This window comes from Corythoichthys intestinalis, chromosome 14 (genome assembly GCF_030265065.1).
Source record: "Corythoichthys intestinalis isolate RoL2023-P3 chromosome 14, ASM3026506v1, whole genome shotgun sequence".
In the NCBI taxonomy this organism is placed as follows: Eukaryota; Metazoa; Chordata; class Actinopteri; order Syngnathiformes; family Syngnathidae; genus Corythoichthys; species Corythoichthys intestinalis.
In genome coordinates this window covers 19,952,457-19,980,376 of record NC_080408.1, presented here as the reverse complement: position 1 = coordinate 19,980,376, position 27,920 = coordinate 19,952,457, and the positions used below count along the sequence as shown (strand labels likewise).

The window sequence follows — 27,920 nt, the reverse complement described above, 5'->3', positions numbered from 1 at the left end:
GCTTAAAATATGGTGGGGACAATTAAAGCATCCTGAAAAGTTGCTAGTGTTATGTCCGTACCGTCCCTATGTAAACCTACGCCCTTGAATATAATAATAACATTGTATATTTAAAACTACTGTCCATTTTTGTTGTGATAACATGCTTGCTCCTTTCAGGGAGAGTGGGTTTGGCTGGACACAGGCACTGAAGTGCCCATCGGAGCAAAGGTGAAAGTAACACCAAGCGGTCAGCGTTTACTGGTGGATGATGTGGGCAAGGTAATCCTTTGGATTTTTGCATTTTGAACATCATACCACAATGCTGACATTTTAACTAGTGCTGCTATTTGTATTACTATTATTTTAATCTCATCAAAATCCCAGAGGAAAAACCCAAAACTGTATCTGACTTCAGGCCCAAGTGCTGTTTTATTTAATTTTGACCACCAGCAGTAATGTTGCAGTTTTTTTTTCGAATCTTCAAATAGTTTGAAAATAAAAATGAAATGAAATAAGTCCATGTAATGAGATCATTATAATGCATAAAAAAAAAAAAAAAAAAAACCCCAGAACACATAGGTGATAAAATATCGAACACTGAACGTGTGTTGCCTTTCCTCTGCTTCAGATAATATAAATTAAACAGACAGATAGATAGAAAGAAAAAAAACTGAAATCAGACATTCTTGGCAAAATGCCTGGTTTCTTTTTTATATGCAGTCAGTGCAAATGAGTTGTCAATAGTGTCAATAGCAACAGAGGTGAGCAACCAGTTATTCTTCCATCAATCCATTCATCTTCCATAACACTTACCCTCACAGGGGTTGATTTCAACAAGTAATCTAATTAATTAGACGGTTCATTAGAATTCATCTTTGTTAATCCCATTTTAAACGTGTTTAAAAAAAAAAAAAAAAAAAAAAAAAAAAAAAAAAGGTTCCTAAATTGTATTTGTTTAAAAGCGCTTTAGTGGATGATTGAATCAACTAATATATAGACCCTACCCACCGACGTCACAAAATCACGTGATCGCTGTATTGTTCCGCCCCCTTGTCCGTCATTTTGTGTCTGTATTATCAATGGTCTCAATTGATCGAGCAACTTATAATGCATTTCATGGAAGACCCGGTGCTTTCGGATGCCGTAAACTCACTTGATGCGTTGCATAAAAGGCGTTATGTGGAAAAGCTTCAGTTTATCCATTCGCCAGATCAATATTTGATGCCTAAATCGATGTTTTTCGACCCGCTGTCTCCGCCGTATTTGCCTGACATCTGCTAGCTACCCTGATATGTACAACTATCTTGTCCACACAAAATCAGCCTATTCTCACGAAAGTTTGAAAAACTTTAAGAGCTTGGAGGCTTATAAATACTTCGTTGCTGGTTGGGTGAAACAGGTCCTCGTCCACGAAAATTTGGCAGGAATCTATCTTGTGCTTGGAAAGGTGAGTTACGAAATTTTCATTTCAAAATCTTTTGTTCTTGCTAACATCCACTGTCAAGTCTAATGTATTTCATGTCATTTGTCAATGGAGCTAGGGCTTTTAATGTTTATATGGTTTAGCGATAGCACTCTCACTACATACATACGTGTATGTTGTCGGCGATTAGCCTAGCAATGATCTTAATTGTGGTTGTCAGCCCCAAACCCTCTAAATATATATTAAATGCATCTTACCAGATATAAAATGACTACTACATAATCTGTGGTAATCGTTTGGAGCCCAGTTTTCTCGTCCCGATTGCAGCAGCACATTTCGCTCTCTCCTCTCCGGGTCTCTCGGAATCCGGTAGAACTTCAAGTCTCTCCGTCTATCTTCTCTGTTATTGCAACCGACCGCCACACACGCCTTCACCATTTTGATTATTAATGTTAACGAGCAGAAAAACACGCCGTAAATAGGAGGAATGTACGTAGCCGTAACAGGTCAACACGATGTGTTGACGGACAATTGGGCGGTACCAGTCAGGAGGAAGGAGTTGTGACGTCACGTGGGTAGGGTCTATACAGACATGATCATAGTTAACATTTAATTGCATTTATATGTACGTACACCTTGAGCTGGTTACCACACAATTTGAGGGCACATTTATATACAAAACATCAGAAAAAATGCCTGGAAAAACCTAAAACACCTGAAGATAAAGTGCTATTTTTTTAAATACATTGTCTTCTGCTAAAATAACAATAAAAATATATAGACATTTACTATAGCCACTCCCCTTAATTTGAACCATTACGCTATTTCAAAACCTAATTTAGATTGTATTCCTCAAACCCAGGAGCACAGTCTGTCCCCGGAGAAGGAGGCCTCCCTCAAGATAATGCACCCTACATCAGTGGAGGGGGTGGACGACATGATCAAACTTGGTGACATGACAGAGGCTGGTGTACTACGAAACCTGCAGCTTCGCCACAAACAAGGGTTCATCTATGTAAGTTACAAAAGCGTAACTTGCAAGTTTGTTTCCATAACACATGAAGCGAATGAAAGAAAAACATGCTGTATTTTGCTGCAATGGCTTTGAGTTAATATATCAATTAGAATGTTTAAATTGTATCCTAATAACAAAATTGCTCAGTCAAACTTATTCATTTTTATTTTTTTCGCAAGTTCATAGTAATTTTCTATTGATATTGTAACAGTGAGCAGTAAGTTCACCCAGCAATAATAATATTAATATACAGTGTATCCTACAATGTAGGGTGGGACTTGATTTTAAATAAACATCTAATAATAATAATAATCACACTTCTTTCTATATCGCACAATACTATTTGTCCCAAGAATATATATTTTTGAAGATTTAAAAAGATCTTAGTGAATGACGAACTCAAATATGCACAGGCACAAATGTTGTTAAGGAACCATAAAAAAAATAAACAGGAAAGATCACTAGTCAATTTTGAAATATACATACATAGATACACACACATATGTATGTGCTGTATGTACAGTGGGGCAAATAAGTATTTAGTCAGCCACCAATTGTGCAAGTTCTCCTACTTGAAAAGATTAGACAGGTCTGTAATTGTCAACATGGGTAAACCTCAACCATGAGAGACAGAATGTGGAGAAAAAAAAAACAACAGAAAATCACATTGTTTTATTTTTGAAGAATTTATTTCTAAATTAGAGTGGAAAATAAGTTTTTGGTCACCTACAAACAAGCAAGATTTCTGTCTGTCAAAGAGGTCTAATTTCTTCTAACGAGGTCTAACGAGGCTGCACTCGTTACCTGTATTAATAGCACCTGTTATAAAATCATTATCGGTATAAAAGACACCTGTCCACAACTTCAGTCAGTCACACTCCAAACTCCACTATGGCCAAAACCAAAGAGCTGTCGAAGACACCAGAGATAAAATTGTAGAACTGCACCAGGCTGGGAAGACTGAATCTGCAATAGGTAAAATGCTTGGTGTAAAGAAATCAACTGTGGGAGCAATTATTAGAAAATGGAAGACATACAAGACCACTGATAATCTCCCTCGATCTGGGGCTCCATGCAAGATCTCACCCCGTGGCGTCAAAATGATAACAAGAACAGTGAGCAAAAATCCCAGAAGCACACGGGGGGACCTAGTGAATGACCTACAGAGAGCTGGGACCACAGTAACAAAGGCTACTATCAGTAGCACAATGCGCCGCCAGGGACTCAAATCCTGAACTACCAGACGTGTCCCCCTGCTGACGCCATTACAAGTCCATGCCCGTCTGCGGTTCGCTAGAGAGCATTTGGATGATCCAGAAGAGGACTGGGAGAATGTGTTATGGTCAGATGAAACCAAAATAGAACTTTTTGGTAGAAACACAGGTTCTCGTGTTTGGAGGAGAAAGAATACTGATTTGCATCGAAGAACACCATACCCACTGTGAAGCGTGGGGGTGGAAACATCCTGCTTTGGGGCTGTTTTTCTGCAAAGGAACCAGGACGACTGATCTGTGTAAAGGAAAGAATGAATGGGCCCATGTATCGAGAGATTTTGAGTGAAAATCTCCTTCCATCAGCAAGGGCATTGAAGATGAGACGTGGCTGGGTCTTTCAGCATGACAATGATCCCAAACACACAGCCAGGGCAACAAAGGAGTGGCTTCGTAAGAAGCATTTCAAGGTCCTACAGTGGCCTAGCCAGTCTCCAGATCTCAACCCCATAGAAAATCTGTGGAGGGAGTTGAAAGTCTGTGTTGCCCAACGACAGCCCCAACATCACTGCTCTAGAGGAGATCTGCATGAAGGAATGGGCCAAAATACCAGCTACAGTGTGTGAAAAGCTTGTGAAGAGTTACAGAAAACATTTGGCCTCTGTTATTGCCAACAAAGGGTACATAACAAAGTATTGAGATGAACGTTTAGTATTGACCAAATACTTATTTTCCACCATGATTTGCAAATAAATTCTTTAAAAATCAAACAATGTGATTTTCTTTTCTTTTTTTTTTTTTTCACATTCTGTCTCTCACGGTTGAGGTTTACCCATGTTGACAGTTACAGGCCACTCTAATATTTTCAAGTGGGAGAACTTGCACAATTAGTGGTTGACTAAATACTTATTTGCCCCACTATATATGTAGATTTACAATATGTATATGTACAGTATATGTTTACAGGTATATCTATATGTACTTGCACTAATGCGTTTTATAGTCTGTTAAATACAATACTCTGTATTTCAATCAAAAGACTTGGGAGAACACATTAATCCTAAATTCAAATTTCCTGAGTGCATGGTGTAACTTCAACTAACGTCTTTCCTCGACTGTATGCCGTAATGAAGGTAACCTGACATTATCTTTCAGACTTACACCGGATCGGTGCTGGTGGCAGTGAACCCATACCAATTTTTCCCCATTTATTCAAATGACCAGGTGAGGCTCTGACCATAGCACTCGTGGTGAATTACATTTATAATGATGCCATATTTTTCATCTCTTCTTCGTGCTTTCCTTCAGGTAAAACTGTATCGTGGTAAAAAACTTGGGCAACTCCCTCCACATATCTTCGCAATCGCTGAATCTTGCTACTTCAACATGAAACGTCATCTTAGGAACCAGTGCTGCATCATCAGGTTGGATTATTTCTCCTTGAGAAAAGCCTGATAGAAGGACCAATAAAACCAGCCAATGTGTTTTTTTTATTTTTTTTTATTAATAATGTGTTTCTTTTTCCAAGTGGAGAGTCTGGAGCAGGCAAGACTGAAAGCACCAAGTTGATTTTGCAGTACTTGGCAGCAATCAGTGGTGAGCTCTCTGAACAACAGATTGAAAAACAGATCTTGGAGTCCAACCCTATTTTGGAAGGTACAGCACCATGAATGTAGTGTTCACAAAATTATAAATACTGTACTTGCCGATGCTAAGACTTTTTTGTGCAATCAAAACTTTCTAAGGTTTTGGAAATGCTAAGACCATCAGGAATGACAACTCTAGTCGTTTTGGAAAATATTTGGAGATTTTTTTCAATGAGGCTGGAACGATTGAGGGTGCTCGCGTGGAGCAATACCTGTTGGAGAAATCTCGTGTCTGCCATCAGGTAAGGAAACTACCTTAATAAGATGCATCTTATATGTTCTCAGAGCAGGGCTTCCAGTATAGGCCTTATCATAGCCTTGTCACTGAGCTAACTGTTTAAACAAACACTCAATGGTGTATGCGTGTGATTTTATTCCATAATGTTATGATGTCTCAGGTACGAATGGTGAGCAAGTGTGTTAAATTGATTGTTACTGATCTCACGCCTACTGATCACTGGAAGTTCGATACAGTACCTCTTGGCAAAAAAAATAAGATCTTAAAAGAAAACTGAAGAATGGCTTCCCTATTGAGGGTCTGTGGGGCCTCCTAAAACGGATTACATTTTTCTTTTTTAATTGAAGGAAAAAAATTGGAAAACTACATGAGGGTCACCTTTAGGCCTTGTTCAGACTGGCAGCCAAAATCCGAATTAGCCCATCCAGATTGAAACTGGATGGCTAGTTTGTAGTTTGAACAGTCACATAGTACATAAATCTGATTTTTCTTTCTTTTTTTTTTTTTTGCGAGATTGAAACCACTTTTGGGTGGTAGTTTTTAGAGGTGTGCATCGGCACTGCCCTCACGATTCGATTCGATTACAATTCGGAGGGCCACGATTCGATTCGATTCAGAGGGTCACAATTCAATTCGGTTCGATTCGGCAGTGCATCGCGATGCCTTAAAGCCTCGGATGCATTAAAATTCAAAGCAAAGCATATTTTTCGTCAATCATGAGGCAACACAAGCGGTCAGACATTAAACAACTTTTTATTGGCTCTTGTGTCACTCCTGGTTGAAGTCAAATGAAAATACTTCCAGATATATATATTAAAAAAAACAAAACCCAGATCACAGCATTTAATTGGTGCTTTGAATGAGACCAGGGCTTTCTCTTTTTTTTTTTACACACAGTAGCAGCCTTTCACACAGTGCAACATCTGAACTCCTGTGCAAAATCAGTAATAACAGTCACTGTATTTTAGTCACAACGACCCATCAATAAAAATATTCAAGTAAATATTAAAGAAAACGACAAAGAAAATATTGTAGTGCAGCAGCATCTTTATCGCAATATCAATCCAGGGATCAGTTCAGTTGCAAACAAAACATCAACTAAATTGCAATGTAGAACAAAAGTAAAATGTAAGCCTAGCCCACTATATATGTGCAATCAACTGAGAAATGCAATCAGTAACTACCACATAACAATAAAAAATAATGAATTAAAATGAAGTGCAGCAGCATTTTAGCAGCGATAACAATCTCTTTCAACATGAGGAAATATCAGTTTTTTGCAATCGAGAGAGCAGAGAGATAGTAGAGGTTAGATCGGGCCTAAAAAAACCAGCCCGATAGGACATAACATAACAATGGCTGAAGCGGAGAAAGAGGGAGCGAGAAAGATTATTGATGCACCTAAGACATTGAAAGCAGACATCTGGAGACATTTTGGCTTCTACGAGGTTGGTGGGAAACTTGACCAGAGTTATGCAGTGTGTAAAAAATGAAACATGAGAATAATAATACAAATGGGGAACCCAAATTCGTTGCATCACCGGAATTGCACAGGGAAGGTTTTTGAACGTACTTATACATTTTAAAATGTGCTGAATCGATTCAGCTTGTTGCCCGCATCAAATCGAATCGTCCATGCCCCGCATCGGGATGCATCGGCGCATCAATTATTGTTGACACCACGAGTAGTTTTATATTCATTCATTCATTTGTTTATTTCAGGCCATGACTTTCCTTGTCAAGACAGCAAATATATACAGCTCATATAAACATATAACAAAAAAGAGCATCAAAACTAAGTAACATAGCAACATCAACTACATGCCTGAAAAGGAGTAGGAAGAAGAAAACTTATTTAATCCCACCCCTATTCTCATCTAATTAGGAACAAAAAAAATTTTGAGACTTCCTTCCAAAAATGTAGGCAACCAAAAATCAGTTCAAACAGTTTTGTACAATTACATTTTTGTAACAAATGTTGTCCCTTGACATGAAGTTACCACAGGTAACACACAAACCAAAACACAATTTCATACCAACATGGTAATGAAAGTAAAACCATACCAACTATGGTAAAGGCCACACACACACAGGACAAACAAATTATAAATGGCATCAATAACTATACCAACAATGGTAACGGGCAATATACCAGCAATGGTAAGAAACAACCAGCACTCATACCAAGACAACTTATTGATATAATTAAGACCTTATATCAGTATACTGTGACCAGACCATAAGTTTGTACAACCATTTAAATCTATAGATACTTTGGCATTGCTTGTGTTGCATTCCCAGATTATTCCAAAGTTTCATTCCACAAACAGACACACAAAAACTTTTACGAGTTGTTCGAATTTTTGGTATTGTGAAGTCTCCACATCCTCTCAAGTTATGAGTTCTCTCTTTCATTGTAAAACAGTTTTGCAATTTACTTGGTAATAATTTATTGAATGCTTTATAGAGGATTTTTGAGGTATTATACTTTACAAGATCGTTAAATAATAGCAGCTTTGAGTAAATAAACAATTTATGTGTGTGCTCCAGAAACCGGACCTTATGGATGATTCGCACAGCCCGTTTCTGTAAGGTGACTAGAGGATTTATCGTGCTTTGATAGGTGTTTCCCTAGACTTCAACACATATCAAAGCATTCAATATGGACAAGATGCTTCTCAGTCAGAATAGCTCACATGGGTTTTAACTGTCCGTGACGTCACTCTACGCTAGATGATGCCTTCGTTGCCATAGCATCCTGTCAGATAGGTCCAGTCTGAATAGGCCCGGCTTTTATTTGAACATTTGCTAAAAATAGCCCTAGAAGTCAGATTTGACGAGAAATCAGATGGATATCGGATATGACTGCAGCCTAAACGCAGATGGAAAAGTGCAAGTGCACAACATCTTAATCATGGCTCTAATACCTGTTTCTAGAAATATTTTGAGGAACAGTAACTTTGCACTTAATACATAAACAATCTGTATATTTACCACACTACAGTTTACCATTATCATTTATCCACTGCTGTCCCATGAAAAGATAGAATTTAATACATAGAAGTGTGAGGGAAATACTCTGTTTTTTGTGAGTTACTGTGAATGGTTTAACGTCCTTCTCAAAAATGAAACCTTATCTAAAAGCAACAATGACAATTATTTTCTTAACTTTAGGCCAAAGAGGAACGAAACTACCATATTTTTTACTGCATGCTCGCTGGAATCACAGAAGAGGAGAGGAAACATCTGCATCTCCAAGATGCAAAGGATTACTTATTCCTTACCAAGGTAGGTTGCTGTCAACAGACAGACGTTTGCATTAGAATTTCTTGTACTGTTTCCTGTAAAAAGTTTATTCTAATTGAAATCGTTAATATAAAGTTTTTTAATTTATAGTTAGTTAATATATAGTTTAGTTTATTTCATCACAATGTTGTTCTTCAAAATGTTCGCAGTGCACAATGTTCAGATATTAAAAAAAAATATATATATATATATCCATGATCTCATACTGCGGATAATTTCTTACACAAAACTGTTGGCTCCTAAAATGTGATAACTAATAGTAAAAGGCAAAGTGTTAGGTCAGAGGCTTTAAACTTATTTTGGTTCACAGGCCACTGTAATTTCATCTTAAGTGGATCAGTACGTTTGTGGCCTAATAAGCTATAAAGTACTGTAAATAACGACAGTACCATTCTTTATAGATGTCATGGTGTGCAAATAATTAAAACACTTTTAGAGAAATTTCGCATTCATTTGTAACCTGGCTGGCCAAATTGATTGTTCCATATATCCGCTATGAAAATATTACTCATATCAATCTAGGCAAGATCCAATTGAGGCCTTTTTCATAGAAGGAACCTTTAAAAAATATATGGCAGAATGGCTTATATACAGGGGTGCACATAATTTTTTCGCCCAGGCTCTTAGAGGAGGACCTGGAGATGTGACTTGGTCCTCATTGAGCTTGAGAGCCGACCCGCCTGATGCGATGAATTTATGACCAGCTTTACTTAGAGCCAATTAACTTTAATTAATTATATTAACATTTAGTGTTTGATTAACATCAACTGGCACTACAAAATTGGCATTACTTTGAAGTGAAATGTAAAGAAATAAAGCACCAATTCAAAATAAAGGGCATTATGCAACTCCCACATTAACTCCAAGCCTTTTTAAAAGTGGGATGTCCTCCTCATAAGACCTCATTGAACGTGCATGTTTAGCTTTGTAAAATGCGAGCAAAAACACGTTTGTCAGTGCATGTCGCTGTTCATTACCTTTATTCCGCGACTTGTCCATAGGGCGAGTGGGGTCATGTCTGACATCGATAGTTTGCTTAATTGCCACATGCTCTCTGAAATTCTTTGACCCTACATAAAATGCGCTACTCTTATCGACGACATTGGGATTCTCACGGCACATTTTGTACCGCATTTCCGTGCGAGCATCATTTGCTTCTAGCCACGGTACCTCCTGTAGCCACTTTTCAGCAAAAGTCCTTTTTTTTGGTAGCTCCGGTGACGTCTCTGTCGTCTGTCTGTCTTTTGACAGGGGTGGGGGAACACGGAAGTAATTACTCAGTGTGGCCTGCCTCTTCGACATTTTGAGAAGTTATTTTCTCGTGTCCGCCGCAAATACAGTGGTCAGCCATCGGTACGCAAAAGCGTATCGAAGCCGTTGAGGGCCAGTGCGTTTGTCTACGTCCAGTACGCATGCGCGCATGCGGACCACTTATGTGCACCCCTGCTTATATAAGAGATCTCTAAGAGGCGGATAACATTGTACTGACAAAGCACGTTCTTTAGATGACAGTTGGTGCAAATAGAACCGTTTCAAAATCGGTTTTAGGATTTTAATGACTATTTTTGCATTATGACAATGGTCGAGTTATATTTTTTGTGGAGAGAAAATGGATTGATGAGAAATGCAAGGTGCGGCATAGGTCGTGAGAATGGCCTGAAATGTGTGAGAGTTAAGAACCGCGGGTTTATATTTCAAGAATTTTGAAACCCAAATGTCCTCCAATACTAGAATGACCCACCTGCCATATAAATACTAGATATACTGAATTCTCTTACAGGGGGACTGTAATACATGTGAGGGGAGGGACGATGCTGAGGACTTCAGGCGTATTCGATCTGCCATGAAAATTCTGACGTTCTCTGATCAGCAGTGTTACGAAATTTTCAAGTTGCTTGCAGCTCTACTACACCTGGGAAATGTCTCCTTTGAAGGCAAGTGTCCTTTTAAATATCTGATTTTCCAATAATTATCCAACATCGACCAAAAAAGATGAACCAGTAACTATCATATTATATATACTATTGGCTGGTGAAAATTCAAAATGAAGGATTAAAATATGTCCCGGGAAATTATGTACTGTAGAAAGCAATATTAGATTTTTTTAAGTAACACACTACTCAGTACAGTGAAATAGAAAAAATCCAAATGTCCAATGTCCATCAATTAAGCATTGTGTATCAATTGATCCTAAAATGATCAATGGCCCTTGATTGCCCTGAAAAAAGTTTATGACGATTATAATAATAAAATTAATGACAGCGCCATTCTGCATGATTTTGATGATTTTTGACCAAGTGATTGCTTGGATGTTGCTCGTGCACGTAAATGGCAATGTAATTTTGCATATGTGTTACCTGATTTGTTTCACTATTTAAAAAAAAATACTATATTGCATCACCAAGTATTGCCATAATTCAGATATTGACTATCCAAAGGGTTGGCAGTCTTTGACAGTCAAAGAGCTATTTCGCCCCGTTTTACACAGAAAAGACAACACAGGGAGCCGCACGCACATATTAACATTTGAAATGGACTGTGCGTATTTATAAATTTACTGCATATTCTGAGGTGCCTGTTTGACTGAAAAAAAAAAAAAAAAAAAAAAAAAAACCTCCTTTTAGTAAGCAGAAAAACTGCTCACCATATACATTTTTATCCAGAGAACACTCACACAAGAATGAATTTACCAACTATGTGTCTGTGAACGGCGCAAAGACCTGTGGGTACACCTTCCCAATAGTAACCGTTCCTATCTGCTTCTGGGAATGGCACAAAGACTTGTAAATAGATCTTCTGAATGGCGACTGTGACTTTTTAATCAAATATTAATTAATGTAAAACTGAGCCAAATCAAAGGATTTAAAGAACCACATGTGACTCGGGAACCGCAGATTACCGACGAAACAACAAGATTAATTGAATAACAAAACGAAATTTCTAATTTAACATACATACCAACAGTATATTTAATATAAAGTACATAAAATTATTCCAACAGTCTTAATTATCATCAGAAAGACCCTAGTTTTTCTTAATTTTAGCTCTGAATACAAAAAAAACGCAAATGTATGTCAGCATTGTGGGTAAAACCACCCCAGTATGACAATACCCGCACGTAGCTACAACAAATATCCTTCTCATTGTGTTCTGTTGTTTTCCACAGCAAACACACAAAATAACTTGGAAACCAGCAATGTCAGCAAATCTGAAAATTTCAGCACTGCAGCATCACTGCTAGAGGTTTGTCTTGTCACTCAGGAGCTGAGTGAATATAAAACTACTGCAACTACTACTACTGAAACTCCCCTTTCCCTGCTATTTTCATGTGTATGTTTCCTGCAGGTGCAGAATTCTGTGCTGGCCGACAGTTTGACCAATCGTTCTTTTATGACCAAAAGAGAGATGGTGACGAAACCATTAGACTGTGAGCAGGCCTCTGCATGTAGAGACGCCTTTGTCAAGGTCTGAGTTACTGATGCTGAATCCTTATTTTTCTCTCCCTGAAATTTGACTTTTTCAGATGTATTTTAGTCACATTGTGCAATCATGATACCAAAGAACTATGTTTAAGTGATTTATTAAATTCCGTTTAGAAAATAGTGCTGTGTTACTCTTTTAGGGTATCTTTTAGTTAATGTGAACCTTTTCGGGTGGGCTTCAATTGTATACTCATCGAGTTACACTATTATGACTGATTAGGACTGATTTCACGAAATACCAGTTGAGGTGGCTCGGGCATCTGGTTCTGATGCCTCCTGGACGCCCCCCTGGAGAGGTGTTCCTGGCATGTCCCACGCTGGCCACGCTGGACAGACTATGTCTCTCGGCTGGCCTGGGAACGCCTTGGAATCCCGCCAGAGGAGCTGGTTGAAGTGGCTGGGGAGAGGGAAGTCTGCCCCCCGTGACCTGGCAGATGATGGATAGATGGATATACATATTTTGAACTCAAACTGCAAATGTTGAACTTCCTTTTTGACGTGTGCAGGATAAGCAACCAGCTCAACTGCAAGTACTGTAGATCTTGCGTTGTTAGGTTTGTGGTACGACAACTCATAGTTGCTTCATTGTGAAAATATGCATCTTCTCAAAACCCTGAGTTCTTGACTGAGACCAGGGGTCACCAGACTACAGCCCACGGGCCAGATACTCCTTTGGCCGAACCCTCTGCCCCCCACTACTTGAAAACTTAAACTCATCGTGTGAAGCAATCCTATTTGTAATTTACAGAGTGACCATAAATGCTTCGCCGGCTGTGCGTTGCGTTCCATGGCCTGCCACCACGTCTGCCACTATAACCGCTTTACCTTTAATTATCGCTACCTCTGTCACAATTTGACGTATGACTCAAACCCGAGTGCAAGAACATGTGACCGGGACAACTTTACCTTAATTCATATTAATACTACTTATTCATTCATTCATTTTCCATGCAGACCTAACTGAATGTTAATGTGTGTGTTTGGTTCCTCAGGCGATCTACAATAAACTCTTCATATGGATAGTGGGGAAAATCAATGATGTCATCCACAAAAGGATTTCTGACAAACCCAAATCACAACCCCATTTGTCAATCGGCCTGCTTGACATATTTGGCTTTGAGAACTTCCAGACCAACAGGTCATGAGACTTTCTTCGCTTTGCATACATAATATTATTGACATATAATTCACTAAAGTCACCTCCAGAACTGAACGAACATTACTTTCTCCCCCTAGTTTTGAACAGTTGTGCATAAACTTTGCAAATGAGAAGCTGCAGCAGTTCTTTGTAGGCCACATTTTCAAACTGGAGCAGAAGGAATATCTGAAAGAAAACATTGAGTGGAATAACATCAATTTTGGTGACAATCAGAGGATTCTGGACCTTCTGGCTGGGAAACCCTGTAATCTACTGGCTCTAATTGATGAGGAGACTCATTTTCCAAAGGTGCCATTTATGCATGCAGCAAATGCTTTGTAGTTTTACTGTAAATTTTCTGGTCGTGGTAAATACGTGTGGCCCGTTTTAATTTATTATTGTCATGGTACCTGGTAGGGCTCAGATCTGACAATGCTCAGCAAGATGAATCAGCAGCACCATGGAGACAAGGCTTACATTCCCTCTAAGAGTGAACATGACACTGGCTTTGGGATTCACCATTTTGCAGGCATCGTTTTTTATGAATCCAAAGGTAGGCAAACAAAATTTCGCGATCCAAGTATTGGTCTTGTCTTTGTTTTGTGCCAACATCAGCAACAAGTACGAGTGCTTTTTTTATATTTCATATTTCAAAATTGCCTTAATGGTTATTTTAAAAAAGCTGAATTCCTGCATGAAAAATCTTGATCTTGTTAAAGACCATGCAAATAGGTGAGGCGACTATTTGAGACAAATGGTCCTTCAAACTAAAGGTCAACCAATGTATCGGTCTTCCCAAGTATCAAATTTTTTTCAAGGTCGGCCAATATATAGGCGATATAATAGAAGAATTTATGTTAGCTGTTTGAATGCTGTTCTTTCTTACTAAGGTCGACCGATATGGTGGCTGGCTAATATATCGGACCGATATATGGACTTTTTTCAAGATCGCCTGATATCAACCTAAAATATAGTGTCTTTAAATTGTTGTTTCTCCACATTTTTTACTGAGCCATGAAACAAGATTGTCCAGTACAAGAATCTTGGGGCACGCAAATTTTATACAGTACATTGACATGATGATTTTTTTATTCAAATTACTCATTCATTTACTTAGTATGAAATGTAGACTGGTTTTACGAGAAGCTATTATTATAAGTGGGTTGGTGTTGGGAAGGAACAAAAGTGTTTTGATTGATTTTTTTTTGTTTTGTTTTGTTAAAAAATAAATAAATAAAACATATTGAAACAATAGCGTAATATAACTTAAATTAAATACTGTATATGTGGTGAATTTTTTTTTTTTTTTTGGTTGAAATGGACCCTGACACCTTGCTTGCTACCAGAATTAGAGCAGTTTTCTTTACAAAAACAGCTAAATTTTCTAAAATGTAATTCCAGGTAAAAAAGGAAGATGATTATGATAGTTTATAGTAGTGCCCAGCGTGGAAAAGATTTAGACTGGAGATATTATTATTGCTTATTGTTATTATTTGTTGTTGCTGTTTAGCTGCCGCCGGTGCGTATTCGTGGGCAATTTATATGAGTGTTGTGAAAAGTGGGTGTCAAACCGAGGCTGAATAGACCTTTTAGTTTTCAAATGTGTTTGTAGCTGCGGGGATTTGCGTTATAATACACAGGCATTTTTATTTCCAATACAAAAACTCCAACACACACTGTAGGTGAAGTAGAAAGCTGTCCATGTCTAGTAGTAGTACGTAACTAGTATGCGTGTGTACTGCCTTTGGGCACGCCTTGTATGGAGGAACAGCGCGAGTATGACAAATTTGGACCGAAACGGCTGTTTTTGGATGGGGGGGGGGGGGGGGACAAAATAAGTTCCTCAGCACCTCCTGCTGTGAGTGACTTCCAGCACCCCTGATTATTGTGTTGTATGAATCTCAACACCTTGAAACACAGATTAGTTGTACCTTAAGTATTCACATGGATGAGCATTTACCTAATTGTTCTAATTTTCACTATACAGTATGTTTCCGGCATAAATAGAGGAATATACTGTAGATACAGTATTCGCATGTAAAGTTCCAACATATCCCCTGATGATCTCTCACAGCACACTAATGGTTTTCTACAGTGTTTGAGTGCCTCTGTGGACAAGTTAAGAAATGGATGATATGGGAAGCAAAATAATTTATGCTGAATTGTCTCGTTCATTTCTCTGAAGGGTTTCTTGAGAAGAATAGAGACGCTGTAAGCACTGACATATTCAAGATGCTTGATATGTCCACCAACAAGCTGCTTCAGCAAATTTTCAAGGCAGAGCTTTCAACCAATGGAGTGAAGATGACAAATAACAAACGGGTCATGATCACACCCAAAAATAGCATGCGGGTATGAAAGTATATTTGTTTTGTAATTGAAAAGTAGTAATTTTGCATTTTTTAATTCTTCATTGTCCCATTTGCATTGTGTTACTGTTTATGCAGTCCTCTTCTAACAACCGCAAGCAAGTGCCAACCCTCAGCGGTCAGTTCCGGCAATCTCTGGATGCCCTCATGAAGGCTCTCTCTGTCTGCCAACCATACTTCATCCGTTGTTTCAAACCAAACAACAAGAAGCTGTCTGAGGTGCAGAACAGATAACATATCTTGTCTCATACAAATTGTACAAACAAACATGCTTTATAAATGCATTGACTCTGCCTGCAATTCTTTTGTACGTTTGTAAGTTACTGTGCCTTTGACCACTTCTTTCAGCTACTATTATGCAACATTCTCAATGTCACCATATAGTGTTAAAAAAAAAAACGTGACAGCTAATTTTCAGCTTCAGTATTTTTTTAAAATAAATTTGATTAATCATTATACTGTTAAATTGCTGTTTGTTCTACCACCCTAAGGACTTTGACCGAGAACTTTGTATGCGTCAGCTGAGGTACTCTGGCATGATGGATACCATCCGCATCAGGAAACTGGGGTATCCTGTTCGCCACACCTTTGTGGAATTCTTGACACGTTACAGAGTGCTCCTGAAAACAACCATCTGTGACCCCAAAACGGTTCGTAGTGCTATGTTCCCGGAGATGCATTTATTGCTTATTGTTAGGTTTCGTGTTGGTTCTCCTAGTGTGACTTGTCCCTGTGATTGCCCATTGATTTCACCTGGTGTGCCTGCTCCTAGCGTATCCTCCAAACTGTGTCCTCCTGTGTCACTCATCTGTTCCTCGTTGTCTTGTTCCTCCTTGTCCGCGTGTAAATAAGCTCCCAGTTTCTTTTCACTCCTTGTTGCGTCATTGTCAATGTCCATGTGCACGTCCGAACCTGTTCTCGCCAGTTTTCTCCAAGCCCTTGTGTTCCCCTCAGTTAATTTTGATACCCAGCCTTTTGTTAGTAGCCTGAGTTTTGTTTGCTGGTGTGTTTTTTGGGATCTCGTCATTATTTGTTGCTACTTTGTTTTTTGCTTGCCGTAATTAATTCATTTTTGCACCGTCAATCTGCCTCGCCTCCTTTCCCTGCATTTGGGTCCACACACCACCTGCCTGCCCGTTTCCTAACACTTATCTATCCTCAGGATCTAACCTGGAACGCCAGACTGATTGTACCATATATCCACTTTGAATATATTACTAATATCAAGATCCAATTGAGACTCTTTACACAGAAGGAACCTTCAAAAAATATACGGCTGCTTATTGTGGATGATGGCTCTTCACGCTTATGAAAACATCGTTTCTTGTCAAAAAAAAGCTTTTAGTGGCGTTCTTTGCTCCTCTTTTAATGAGGAAATTAAATGTATTTCAGACTAAACTTGGGAATTTGACCTATCTACAACAACCGCATTGCATTCCGCCATCGTATTCAAGCGGATAGTCACTTCCTGGTCACGTCTGCAGCTCCCACCTCTTTCCACTAATTAGCTTGCCGTAAAAAGGTGACCAATCCATATTAAGCCACAGTATGACACATTGGTTCACCAAAGAGCAAACACATCCTGTCCAGAAAAGCTTTTCATTACATTCTTTGGTCTATTTATAACCAGAAAATAATGAGTATTTTTGACACAATTTCAGAAATTGATCTCTGAAATCTCCAAAACTACTTTGCACTTCGACACTGTATTTTACTAGATAGTTTCTTCTTGGTCACGTCTGCAGCTCCTGCCTATTTCTCCTGATTGGCTCGGGTATCAGATGACCGTGAATTAGTTTGACACTTGAAATTGGCAAGACGGTACTGTATGATGATTGAATGAATCGGACAGGACCGTCTTGCTTTCAAAGCTAATAAGGATCGGAATCATTGGTGAAACTGCAGCATGCACTCACCTAAAGCATAATTCGGTACAATGTAGCAACAAATCCCGCCCCCCAAAAGTCTTCCTTTAAAAATAATTCAAAATAATTTTAAAAAAATTCTGTGCTCACTCTTTATTATTTTTGGCTGAGATGTGTTTAACTTGACTGCACTGCAATATCCTCTACTGACCAGAGGTGGGTAGAAACGCGTCACATGTACTCCGTTACTTTTACTTGAGTAACTTTTTGAGAAAAATTTACTTCTAAGAGTAGTTTTACTAACCCGTACTTTTTACTTGATTAGATTTGTGGAGAAAAAAACGCCACTCTTACTCCGCCACTTCAGGCTACACAAGAATCGTTACATTTTCCCTCTTTATTCGACGTATTAGATTTATTTATTTTTTTGCCAGCGATGCCAAGAGTGGCTCGACCAGTTTCACCAATGAGACATCGCAACAATAATCATATGACTCCATTACACCAGTTTGACGCAAGCTTGCCATTCTATGTTCATGCTAGCCTTTTCAATCACGTGGCATCTTTAAAGCACAGTAAAAAATAAAGTATGTGACATAGAGCGCTGCCCTAAACATGACTCGAAAGCGCGGATTTAAACCTCTCTCCTAGTTTTTATTTAGCACCGATTGACCACAGAAAACAGATGATGCTATCCTTTTAATTTCATAATAGTAATTATGATGGAACTACAGTATTCACTATTCAATCTATGAATTATTTTCTCCAGTAGACACTCATGCTCTTTGGACAAATAATGTTTCATTTGTTTTTTTTTTTTTTTTTTTTCTCTCGCTGGAATTTTATTTCATTTTATTGTGTGTATTTCTGTAATGGGTATTGTACAGTATCAGTATAACAACCGTTCATATAGATAAGTTTGTGCTGAGAGAAAAAAAATACCATTGTTAAAAAAGAACACACAAAAAAAAGCACTCACAAAGTTACTCACAATGTCACTCATTACTTGAGTATTTTTTTCACTGGATACTTTTTTTTTACTTGTACTTGAGTACATTTTTTGCATGACTACTTTGACTTTTACTTGAGTAATATTATTTTGAAGTTACACTTCTTTTACTTGAGTAAAATGTTTGGCTTCTCTACCCACCTCTGCTACTGACACACCCATAAAATTAACTAGGGTTGTCCCAATCACATATTTTTGCAGCCGAGTTTGAGTCACCTGATTTTGAGGATCTGCTGATACCGAGTACTGATCCGTTACCTCAACACTTTAGTAGGAATAAAGAAAACCACATTAAAATTAGGGCTGTCAAACGATTACAATTTTTAATCGGGTTAATTACAGCTTAAAAATGAATTAATCGTAATTAATCGCAATTCAAATCATCTATAAAATATGCCATATTTTTCTGTAGATTATTGTTGGAATGTAAATATAAGACTCAAGACGGATATATACATTCAACATATGGTACATAAGTACTGTATTTGTTTATTATAACAATAAATCAACAAGATGGCATTAACATTATTAACATTCTCTTAAAGCGATCCATGGATAGAAAGACTTGTAGTTCTTAAAAGATAAATGTTAGTACAAGTTATAGAAATTTTATATTAAAACCCCTCTTAATGTTTTCGTTTTAATAAAATTTGTAAAACTTTCAGACAAAAAAATAAACTAGTAGCTTGCCATTGTTGATGTCAATAATTACACCATGCTCACTCATGGTACTAACCCATAAAATCAGTTGGACCCAAGCGCCAGCAGAGGGAGCCAAATACCAAAAACCAAGTAACAAGCAGACAATTACACTGCACCGTCATTTTAGTCTGTTTGAGCGGGCATGTGCGTTAATTGCGTCAGATATTTTAACGTGATTAATCAAAAAAAAAAAATTAACGCCCGTTAACGCGATAATTTTGGCAGCCCTAATTAAAATGTAAAGTAATTCCATATTTCAGACATTATCACGCTTGCATGAATCTATTTCAGCGTTAGCTTACTGTGACAGCTAGTGACAGCTTCTGACAGTTTTTGTTTCCACTGCCAGTGTTTCCGGTGGTGTGGTAATGATGTGTAGTTCAAACAATTTTTTTGGTTCTTTTTGACGATGACCATGTACATCTTGATTATTTTGTTTGCTTTGTAGCCCTTAGAGAAAATACAACTTAAAAACCCGATCTTTTTCCTCAGAGTCCGGTCTTCTAAAAATGATGTGATCGGGCCAGGTTTCCGATCAGGGATTCAGATCGGGGACATCCCTAATATTAATCTTATTGTTAACCTCTACTTAACTCAAACTAGGGTATTAATTTGGATCTTATTAGACTGGGAATGTTTACCCTAATGTAGTGGCAAGTGAGTATAATCTGTTTTTGTTTCATGTAAGACTTGCTGTGGATGAATGGATACATCAACTTCTTGTCTGTATTCATCAATTAAATTTTCTCTCCTCAGAACACAGCTGCTGCCTGTTGTGAAGCCATCTGCCAGACAGTGTTCACAGAACATGACGAGTGGAAAATAGGGAAGACCAAGATTTTCCTCAAGGTTCAGAAGACTTTTCATTTATCAAGTTTTCAATGTATGATTTGACAGGCATTTTTTTAAACAGTTATTGTGACTCTCCGTACTGCTATTTTTCAGAATCTGGCATATTAGACGACAAATTGTTTTTATGTATTTCCCAGGATGCTCATGATGCTGTCCTAGAACGCCTCAGGGAAGAAGAACTCAGCAGGAATGCTGTTGTGATCCAGCGATTCGTGCTGGGATACAAGCACAGGTGCAATTTTAATTCTAAATATATCACTTATTAATTATGTTATTAACTCAAACAAAATGCTTACTCATACAGTATAGGTTAGAGTTCTGATGTATGCTATACTGTTTTATATGTTGTGCTGTTTCTAAAATCTTAACCTCTCAGATTGCAGAAATTGACACCTAGAATATAGAAATCTACCCAATATACTGGATATTATTGACTTTTTTACCTAACAGTTGTAGTTGGTAAAGGTACATAGCTTTAGAGTTATTGCTCTGCCTCTTTTCTAGAAAGTCTTTTCTAGAGAAGCGTAGAGCAGTTTTGGTGTTGCAGAAAAACTGGCGAGCATACAGGGATAAAAAAGGAACAAGAAAGGTACCCTAAGTTTTTTAATCTTGTTTTTTGATAAAGTGAAATTATCTCAAACAATTTTCCTCCCACTTTTGCTCCAAATAGCTCCTGCAAGGTTTTCAACGCCTTGTGTCAAAGATTTGTGGTCGTAAGCTTCAGTTCCAGTATCAAAGACAGCGAGCAGCAGCAATCACCTTACAGACACTTGTATGTATATCAAGCTACAGTAACGTTTGCACGCAGTACTGTAATTGCAAATGACAGTCTGGTGTATTTCATTTGACATGGTACCATGTTCTGTGTATGATGATGATATTTTGTTTTCTATTGCCCAGATTGAGATTTTTTTTGTGTGTGTCATTATAAAAAAAAAATATATATATATATACAATCTACGGCTTATAATGAATGCTGTCTGAACTGTAGATGGTTTCTAAATAATTTCACTTTAGTTTTGATCTAAAGCTGCATAAAAGACAATTATCTGAATTTAAGCTCACCGGCACTTTATTTGGCACACATCTCTAACAGCTCCTTAATGCAAATTTTTCATCAGTCAAACACATGGCGACAACTTTATGCGTTTAGACATGGTAAAGACAGTCTGTTGCTGTTCAAACCTAGCATCAAAACTGGGAAAAAAGATGATTTAAGGGACTTTGAACGTGTTTGTTGGTCCCAGATATGCTGGTCTGGCTACAATTCACACAGGCTCACCAAAATGGACGATAGAAGATTAGAAAAAGGTTGCCTTGTCTGATCAGTCTCAATTTCTGCTGTGGCATTTGAATGTAGGTTCAGAACTTGGTGTCAACACTATGAATACACGGATCCATCCTGTCTTGTATCAATGATTCAGCCTTATGGTATGGGGGATATTTTTTGGCACACTTTGGGCCCCCTTATTATTAACTGAGTATCATTGCAACACCACCTCCTACCTGAGTATGACCACAGTGTATCCATCTTCTGATGGCCACTTACAGAAGGATAACAAGCCATGTCATAAAACTTAAATAATCTCAGATTGTTTTCTTCAACAATGTACTCAAATGACCTCCGCCATCACCAGATATGAATCGAATAGAGCACCTTTGGGATGTAGTGGAACACACTATTTGAATCATGTGCAGCTGACAAATCTGCAGCAAATACGTGATGCTATTATGTCAGTACGGTCCTCGATCCGATCACGTGATTGGAAATCAGGCCCGATTCTTAGTAAATTGGAATCGGGTGAAGAAATTATTTTTAGGTTTTATCTAGTTGGCTGCCATTGACAGCTATGAACGTCCAATCCATTTTGACTTGGAGGGCTGACAGCAATCGTTTGACATGATCACTCATTGCCACGCTTCCCAGTTAGAATAAATTTTACAGCTGTTACTGCCAATGGCGGTGAATGAGTCAAGGGCTACAAGCAACAAAATAATCCAGTGGTATAACGATTAGGGATGCCACCGATCCGATCACGTGATCATAAATCAGACCTGAGCATGTTCTTTTTAGGAGATGGGAATCACACAATTAATGCAAAGATTGGGTTTTTAAGACTTTTTTTTTTAATTTATGGGCTGCAAAGCAACAAAATTGGATGAACAAGGACATTTTGAAAAGAAACAAAATTAGAACGTTTTCTAAGACATTCTTAAATAAATTAAGTCGCTGAGGTATTGGATCAGTACTCGGTATTGTCAGATCCTCAAAATCAGGTGGCTCGTAATCAATGTGGAAAAATATGTGATCGGGAAAACTCAGCTGGTTTCACACCTCAAGTCTTCTGATTTTTTTTTTGCCTTATGTGTTTTTTTTTTTTGGAATGCCTGTTCAGACTGCCTTTGTCCATTGAGCCTGTTCAAATATTACGCTGGCGTACTAAGTCACAGTCTGACACGCGCTGAGAAAACTGACCCGCATGCGCAGAAGAATCAAAATCATCATTCATCAGTCATCATCAGTCATTCCAGGGTGATCATATTTTGATTTCCAAAAAGAGAAGACACAAATAACAGACATTAATAATCCCCATTTAGTCTTATATTCAAAGTTTATATAGATTGATAGAACGCATGCACGCACTGCACATGCATGACGCCACACTTAAGCGTCATGTGTGTGTGTGCGTCAGTTTGCCCCGACTTGGCCATGTAAGCAATACTAAAATATTGCTCATTTGGCGCACAGAAAGAAAACCGAGCATTATCGGGCGTATCCTTTTCTTCGTTCTATTTTTTATGCCCGCCTACTGCGTAAAAGTCGAGTTTAAGCTAGGCGCTAACGCTAATGTACAGCGACAGTACATCGCTGCCATCCAGCCAGCCGCTCGTGCTCTTTGCTGACGCATTTCTGAATGAATTCTGATTTAGGAGACTTGACAGTTAAACCGCCACCACATTCTTGAAAAATGTGGCCCAGATCGGATTTAAACCACATACGCAAGTAACCCAGATCGGATTTTCATAGGCCACTTCTATGTGACTTGTCACGTTCAGAACGTCAAGTTAATGCCTCGCTCGAGTCAGAAAAACACGAAAAAATCGGATTTGTGCATTAAGACCTGCGGTTTGAACCTAGCCCACTAGTCCAAACTGCCTTGGGAATTTTTCCATTACCATGAAGGATTAAGGCACTACTGAAAGCAAAAGAGGTCCAACTACGTATTATAGCAAGGTGTACCCAATACAGGGGCTGGTGAGTGTATAGTAGTATATATTGGTGTGTAATCACTGTGACAATTTGTAGGTGAGGCGTCACCAAGCAAGGAAGCGTCAAAGACAGGCAGTCTTACTGCTGCAGGCTTACACCAGAGGATTCCTTGCAAGAAAATCATATGCGAGAATGAAGACCGAGGTACCGGTAAGTGTTGAACCTCTTGAAATTTACAACAAGTCTTTTGTGTTTTCTATATTCCATCTGACACTTTTACTAGGTCCTCCCTGACCTTCATACAGCCTCAGAGGATCATGAGAGTGAAGATGACATTGCCGAGGCACTTACGTGCCAACTAGAAAAAGTCATCATGCAGGCTGAGCGAGCAGATGAAAAGATTGAACCTGTCAGTGAGGTGGATTTGGAGGACAATAAAAGCAATGACCTCCCAATCACTGAGTTACATTTGGAGGATAATGAAAACAATGTCCCGCCAATCACTGAGATGGATTTGGAGGACAATAAAAACGATGCCCAGCCCATACCACTCTTGACATTTACAATGTGCAAAGAACTGGAATCAGATGAAACTGAGGTTTGACCATAGCTTCATTAAAGTTGGCAAAATTGAATAACAGTGATCAAGCATCTATGTTTAAAACTCTACCTGTTTATTTTAACTGTACAGTACGCCGAGACCAGATCTGACATAAGTATTCCTGCCTCAGACACAACAAATCCAACTCCATCACTCGAAGAAGAAGAAGATGATTTTGAAGATTTTACAGAGGAGTTTTCATTCTACCAGTTTAGCATTCTTCACTTTCAGGGTGACGTGAGCCATACGCACATAAAACAGAGACTCAAGAAGCCTCTTCTGCAACACGATGATGAAGGTGATATATTGGTGAGTAGTCTAATATTCCAAATGTACTACTTAGGGCTGTCAAATGATTAAAATTTTTATTCGCGTTAATCACAGCTTAAAAATTAATTAATCATAATTAATCGCAATTCAATCTATAAAATATGCCATATTTTTCTGTAAATTATTGTTGGAATGGAAAGATAAGACACAAGACGGATATATACATTCAACATACTGTACATAAGTACTGTATTTGTTTATTATAACAATGAATCAACAAGATGGCATTAACATTATTAACATTCTGTAAAAGCGATCCATGGATAGAAAGACTTGTAGTTCTTAAACGATAAATGTTAGTACAAGTTATAGAAATTTTATATTAAAACCCCTCTTAATGTTTTCGTTTTAATAAAATTTGTAAAACTTTCAAACAAAAAAATAAACTAGTAGCTCGCCATTGTTGATGTCAATAATTACACAATGCTCATGAATGGTGCTGAAATCCATAAAATCAGTCGCACCCAAGCACTAGCGGAGGGCGACAAAACACAAAAAAACACAAGTAACAAATGGACATGACACTTTCATTTTAATCTGTTTGAGCAGGGCATGTGCGTTAATTGCGTCAAATATTTTAACGTGATTAATTTTAAAAAATTAATTACCGCCCGTTAACGTGATAATTTTGAGTACTAGTACTCAAACTAGTACTAGTATATTCTAGGATTTCTATGCTCTGTTTGGACATCACCTATCATCATGTCTTTTCAGGCTTCTCTGACTGTATGGTGGATTATCCTGCGATTCATGGGGGACCTACCAGAGCCCCGATCTCCTGATTCGACATCTCAGGTCTCAAGTCTCAGCATTTCTCGCCATCTGCCTAACAGGCAGGGAAGGAGGCTCAGTAACCTTGTTGGACTTGACCAGGTAAGTAAACAACAGTGGTAAAGTTAGAAATATTTCATTTTCAAAATTTGCGGTGAGTTTAACCACAGTACTGAGGCATTATTTAGATTTTAATACGATTTGGTACTAACACTTATCTCTTAGAAAATATTGAGGAAGAACAAGAAAAAGCATGGAACCAGGAAAGCCTCTGCAATTCTTGAGGAGGTTCGTCCAAATTGCTTCCGTATCTCAGTTGTGGCTTTTTGTATTCATTCATCACTATTAATTATCCGTACTACTTATTCTCACTTTATATAAATACATATATTTATCAATTCATAATTTCCCTTCTCTCACAAACAAGCCAGAGAACTTCACAGAGGATGAAGATGTGTTAATTGGAGAGGGTCCTACATTGGACAGGCCTCTTTCTCCTTTGGAAAAACTACACATTATTGTTGGATACGCTCTTTCCAAACGAGGAATAAGGTAAGTGTCGTACAGTATATCGTCATAACGGTAAATTTGATTTTGAGACAATTAGAACAGTCCCCTAAAACGGACATGCAATCTTGCGTTCCGTAATTACAAAGCCCGTTATATTTGTTTGTACAGTATACAGTATAAACAATGTACAGTATATCGAAAGTTACGAATTTAACTGCGGTTCTATGAATTCTAGCTGACCGCCAAACGGGGGTGCTAAAAGCATTGAATGATTCCTTCGCACGTGCACAGGGACCGTTGTAGTTTATTTATGGATTTTTACAGACTAATGAGTGTTGGTGTCACATAATAAAATGTGGACACTTGCGGCATATAGTATAGAAAAGTCTATACAGTAGTATGAAAAAATATCTGAACATTTTGGAATTTCTCATATTTTTGCATAAAATCGCCATCAAATGTGATCTGATCTTTGTCAAAATCATACTGTTGAAAAAACATTGCTTTAACTAAAACCACCCATTTATAGGTTTTCATATTTTAATGAAGATAGTATACAAACAATGACAGAAGGGGGATAAATAAGTAAGTGAACCGTCACATTTAATATTTTGTGCCCCCCCCCTTTGGCAGCAATATCTTCAACCAGAGGCTTCCTGTAGCTGCAGATCAGTCTGGCACATCCATCAGGACTAATCTTGGCCCATTCTTCTCGACAAAGCTGCTGTAGTTCAGTCAGACTCCTGGGATGTCTGTCATGAATCGCTGTCTTTAGGTCATGCCACAGCATCTCAATGGGGTTCAAGTCTGGACTTTGACTTGGCCACTCCAGAACGTGTATTTTGTTCTTCTGAAACCATTCTGAAGTTGATTTACTTCTGTGTTATGGATCATTGTCTTTTTGAAGCATCCATCCTCTCTTTAGCTTCAACTGTCTGACAGACGGCCTCTGGTTTTCCTGCAAAACATCCTGATAAACTTTTGAATTTATTCTTCCATTAATGTTAGTAAGTTGTCCAGGCCCTGAGACAGCAAAACAGCCCCAAATCATGATGCTTCTTTCACCATGCTTCACAGTGGGAATGAGGTGTTGATTTTTGTGAGATGTTCCATTTTTCCTCCACACATGACGTTGTGTGTTACTCCCAAACAATTCAACATTGGTTTCATAGTCCACAAAATATTTTGCCAAAAGATCTGTGGAGTGTCCAAGTGCCTTTTTGGAAACATTAAACGAATAACAATGTTTTTTTAGACAGCAGTGGCTTCCTCTGTGGAGTCTTTCCACTAAAACCATTCTTGGCTATAGTTTTACAAATAGTGGATGTGTGCACAGAGATATTGGACTGTGCCAGTGATTTCTGCAAGTGTTTAGCAGAACCTCTAGGGTTCTTTTTAACCTCTCTGAGTATTCTGCACTGAAGTCTTGGCGTCATCTATGGTGGATGGCCACTCCTTGGGGGAGAAGCAACAGTGCCAAACTATCTTCATTTGTAGACAACTTCTCTGACTGTCGATTGATGAACATTCAGACTTTTAGAGATCGTTTTGTATCCTTTTCCAGCTTTATACAAATCAACAATCCTTGATTGCAGGTCTTCAGACAGCTCTTTTGACAGAGCCATGATGCACATCATACAATGCTTCTCATCAAGACAATTCTTACCAGGTGTGTGTTTTATAGTGGGCAGGGCAGCTTTAAACCACTCATCAGTGATTGGGCACACACCCGACTTAAATTGTATGGTAAAAATTGGTTTCAGTTGCTCTTTAATTCACCATAAGCAGAGCATTCAAGTACTTATTTTCCCTCTTCTGTCATTGGATGCATAATATCCTCATTAAAATATGAAAACATCTAAATGTATGGGTGGTTTTAGTTAAAACAGACATGGTTTTTACATCTGTGTGATTTTGACAAAGATCAGATCACATTCAAAAAATAGTGCGTGTGCGTATATGTATGTACATAGACTGTCTCAGAAAATTAGAATACACAATATTCTAATTTTTTGAGACAGTCCTGTGTATATATACAGGACTGTCTCAAAAAATTAGAATATTGTGTATTCTAATTTCCTGAGACAGTCCAGTATATACTGTATACAGTATATATATACATTATATATATCTGTGTTTATGTATATACTGTACGCACTGTATATATGTATCTGTATGGGCGGCAGAGTGGTTACTACGTGCACGTCACAGTTCTGAGATTTTTGGTTCCATCCTGGCTCCGGCCTCCCTTTATGGAGA

At 38.2% G+C, this 27,920-nt stretch overlaps 1 protein-coding gene across 2 annotated transcripts in view; it reads left to right on the top strand.

The window, feature by feature from the left end:
* Positions 1-27,920, top strand: part of LOC130930318 (unconventional myosin-VIIa) — a 51,346-nt gene that overhangs the window by 2,953 nt on the left and 20,473 nt on the right. For both annotated transcript variants that reach the window (XM_057858192.1, XM_057858193.1), the window contains 26 exons: positions 160-261; positions 2,268-2,420; positions 4,787-4,855; positions 4,940-5,055; positions 5,160-5,287; positions 5,377-5,519; positions 8,690-8,803; positions 10,602-10,755; positions 11,988-12,064; positions 12,167-12,286; positions 13,296-13,441; positions 13,540-13,750; positions 13,859-13,994; positions 15,627-15,793; positions 15,889-16,029; positions 16,302-16,460; positions 20,143-20,235; positions 20,376-20,470; positions 20,743-20,827; positions 20,909-21,010; positions 23,546-23,659; positions 23,733-24,047; positions 24,141-24,359; positions 25,095-25,253; positions 25,377-25,439; positions 25,579-25,703. In XM_057858192.1, the coding sequence (XP_057714175.1) occupies positions 160-261; positions 2,268-2,420; positions 4,787-4,855; positions 4,940-5,055; positions 5,160-5,287; positions 5,377-5,519; positions 8,690-8,803; positions 10,602-10,755; positions 11,988-12,064; positions 12,167-12,286; positions 13,296-13,441; positions 13,540-13,750; positions 13,859-13,994; positions 15,627-15,793; positions 15,889-16,029; positions 16,302-16,460; positions 20,143-20,235; positions 20,376-20,470; positions 20,743-20,827; positions 20,909-21,010; positions 23,546-23,659; positions 23,733-24,047; positions 24,141-24,359; positions 25,095-25,253; positions 25,377-25,439; positions 25,579-25,703 (3,506 nt within the window). The remainder of the gene's footprint in view (positions 1-159; positions 262-2,267; positions 2,421-4,786; positions 4,856-4,939; positions 5,056-5,159; positions 5,288-5,376; positions 5,520-8,689; positions 8,804-10,601; positions 10,756-11,987; positions 12,065-12,166; positions 12,287-13,295; positions 13,442-13,539; positions 13,751-13,858; positions 13,995-15,626; positions 15,794-15,888; positions 16,030-16,301; positions 16,461-20,142; positions 20,236-20,375; positions 20,471-20,742; positions 20,828-20,908; positions 21,011-23,545; positions 23,660-23,732; positions 24,048-24,140; positions 24,360-25,094; positions 25,254-25,376; positions 25,440-25,578; positions 25,704-27,920) is intronic.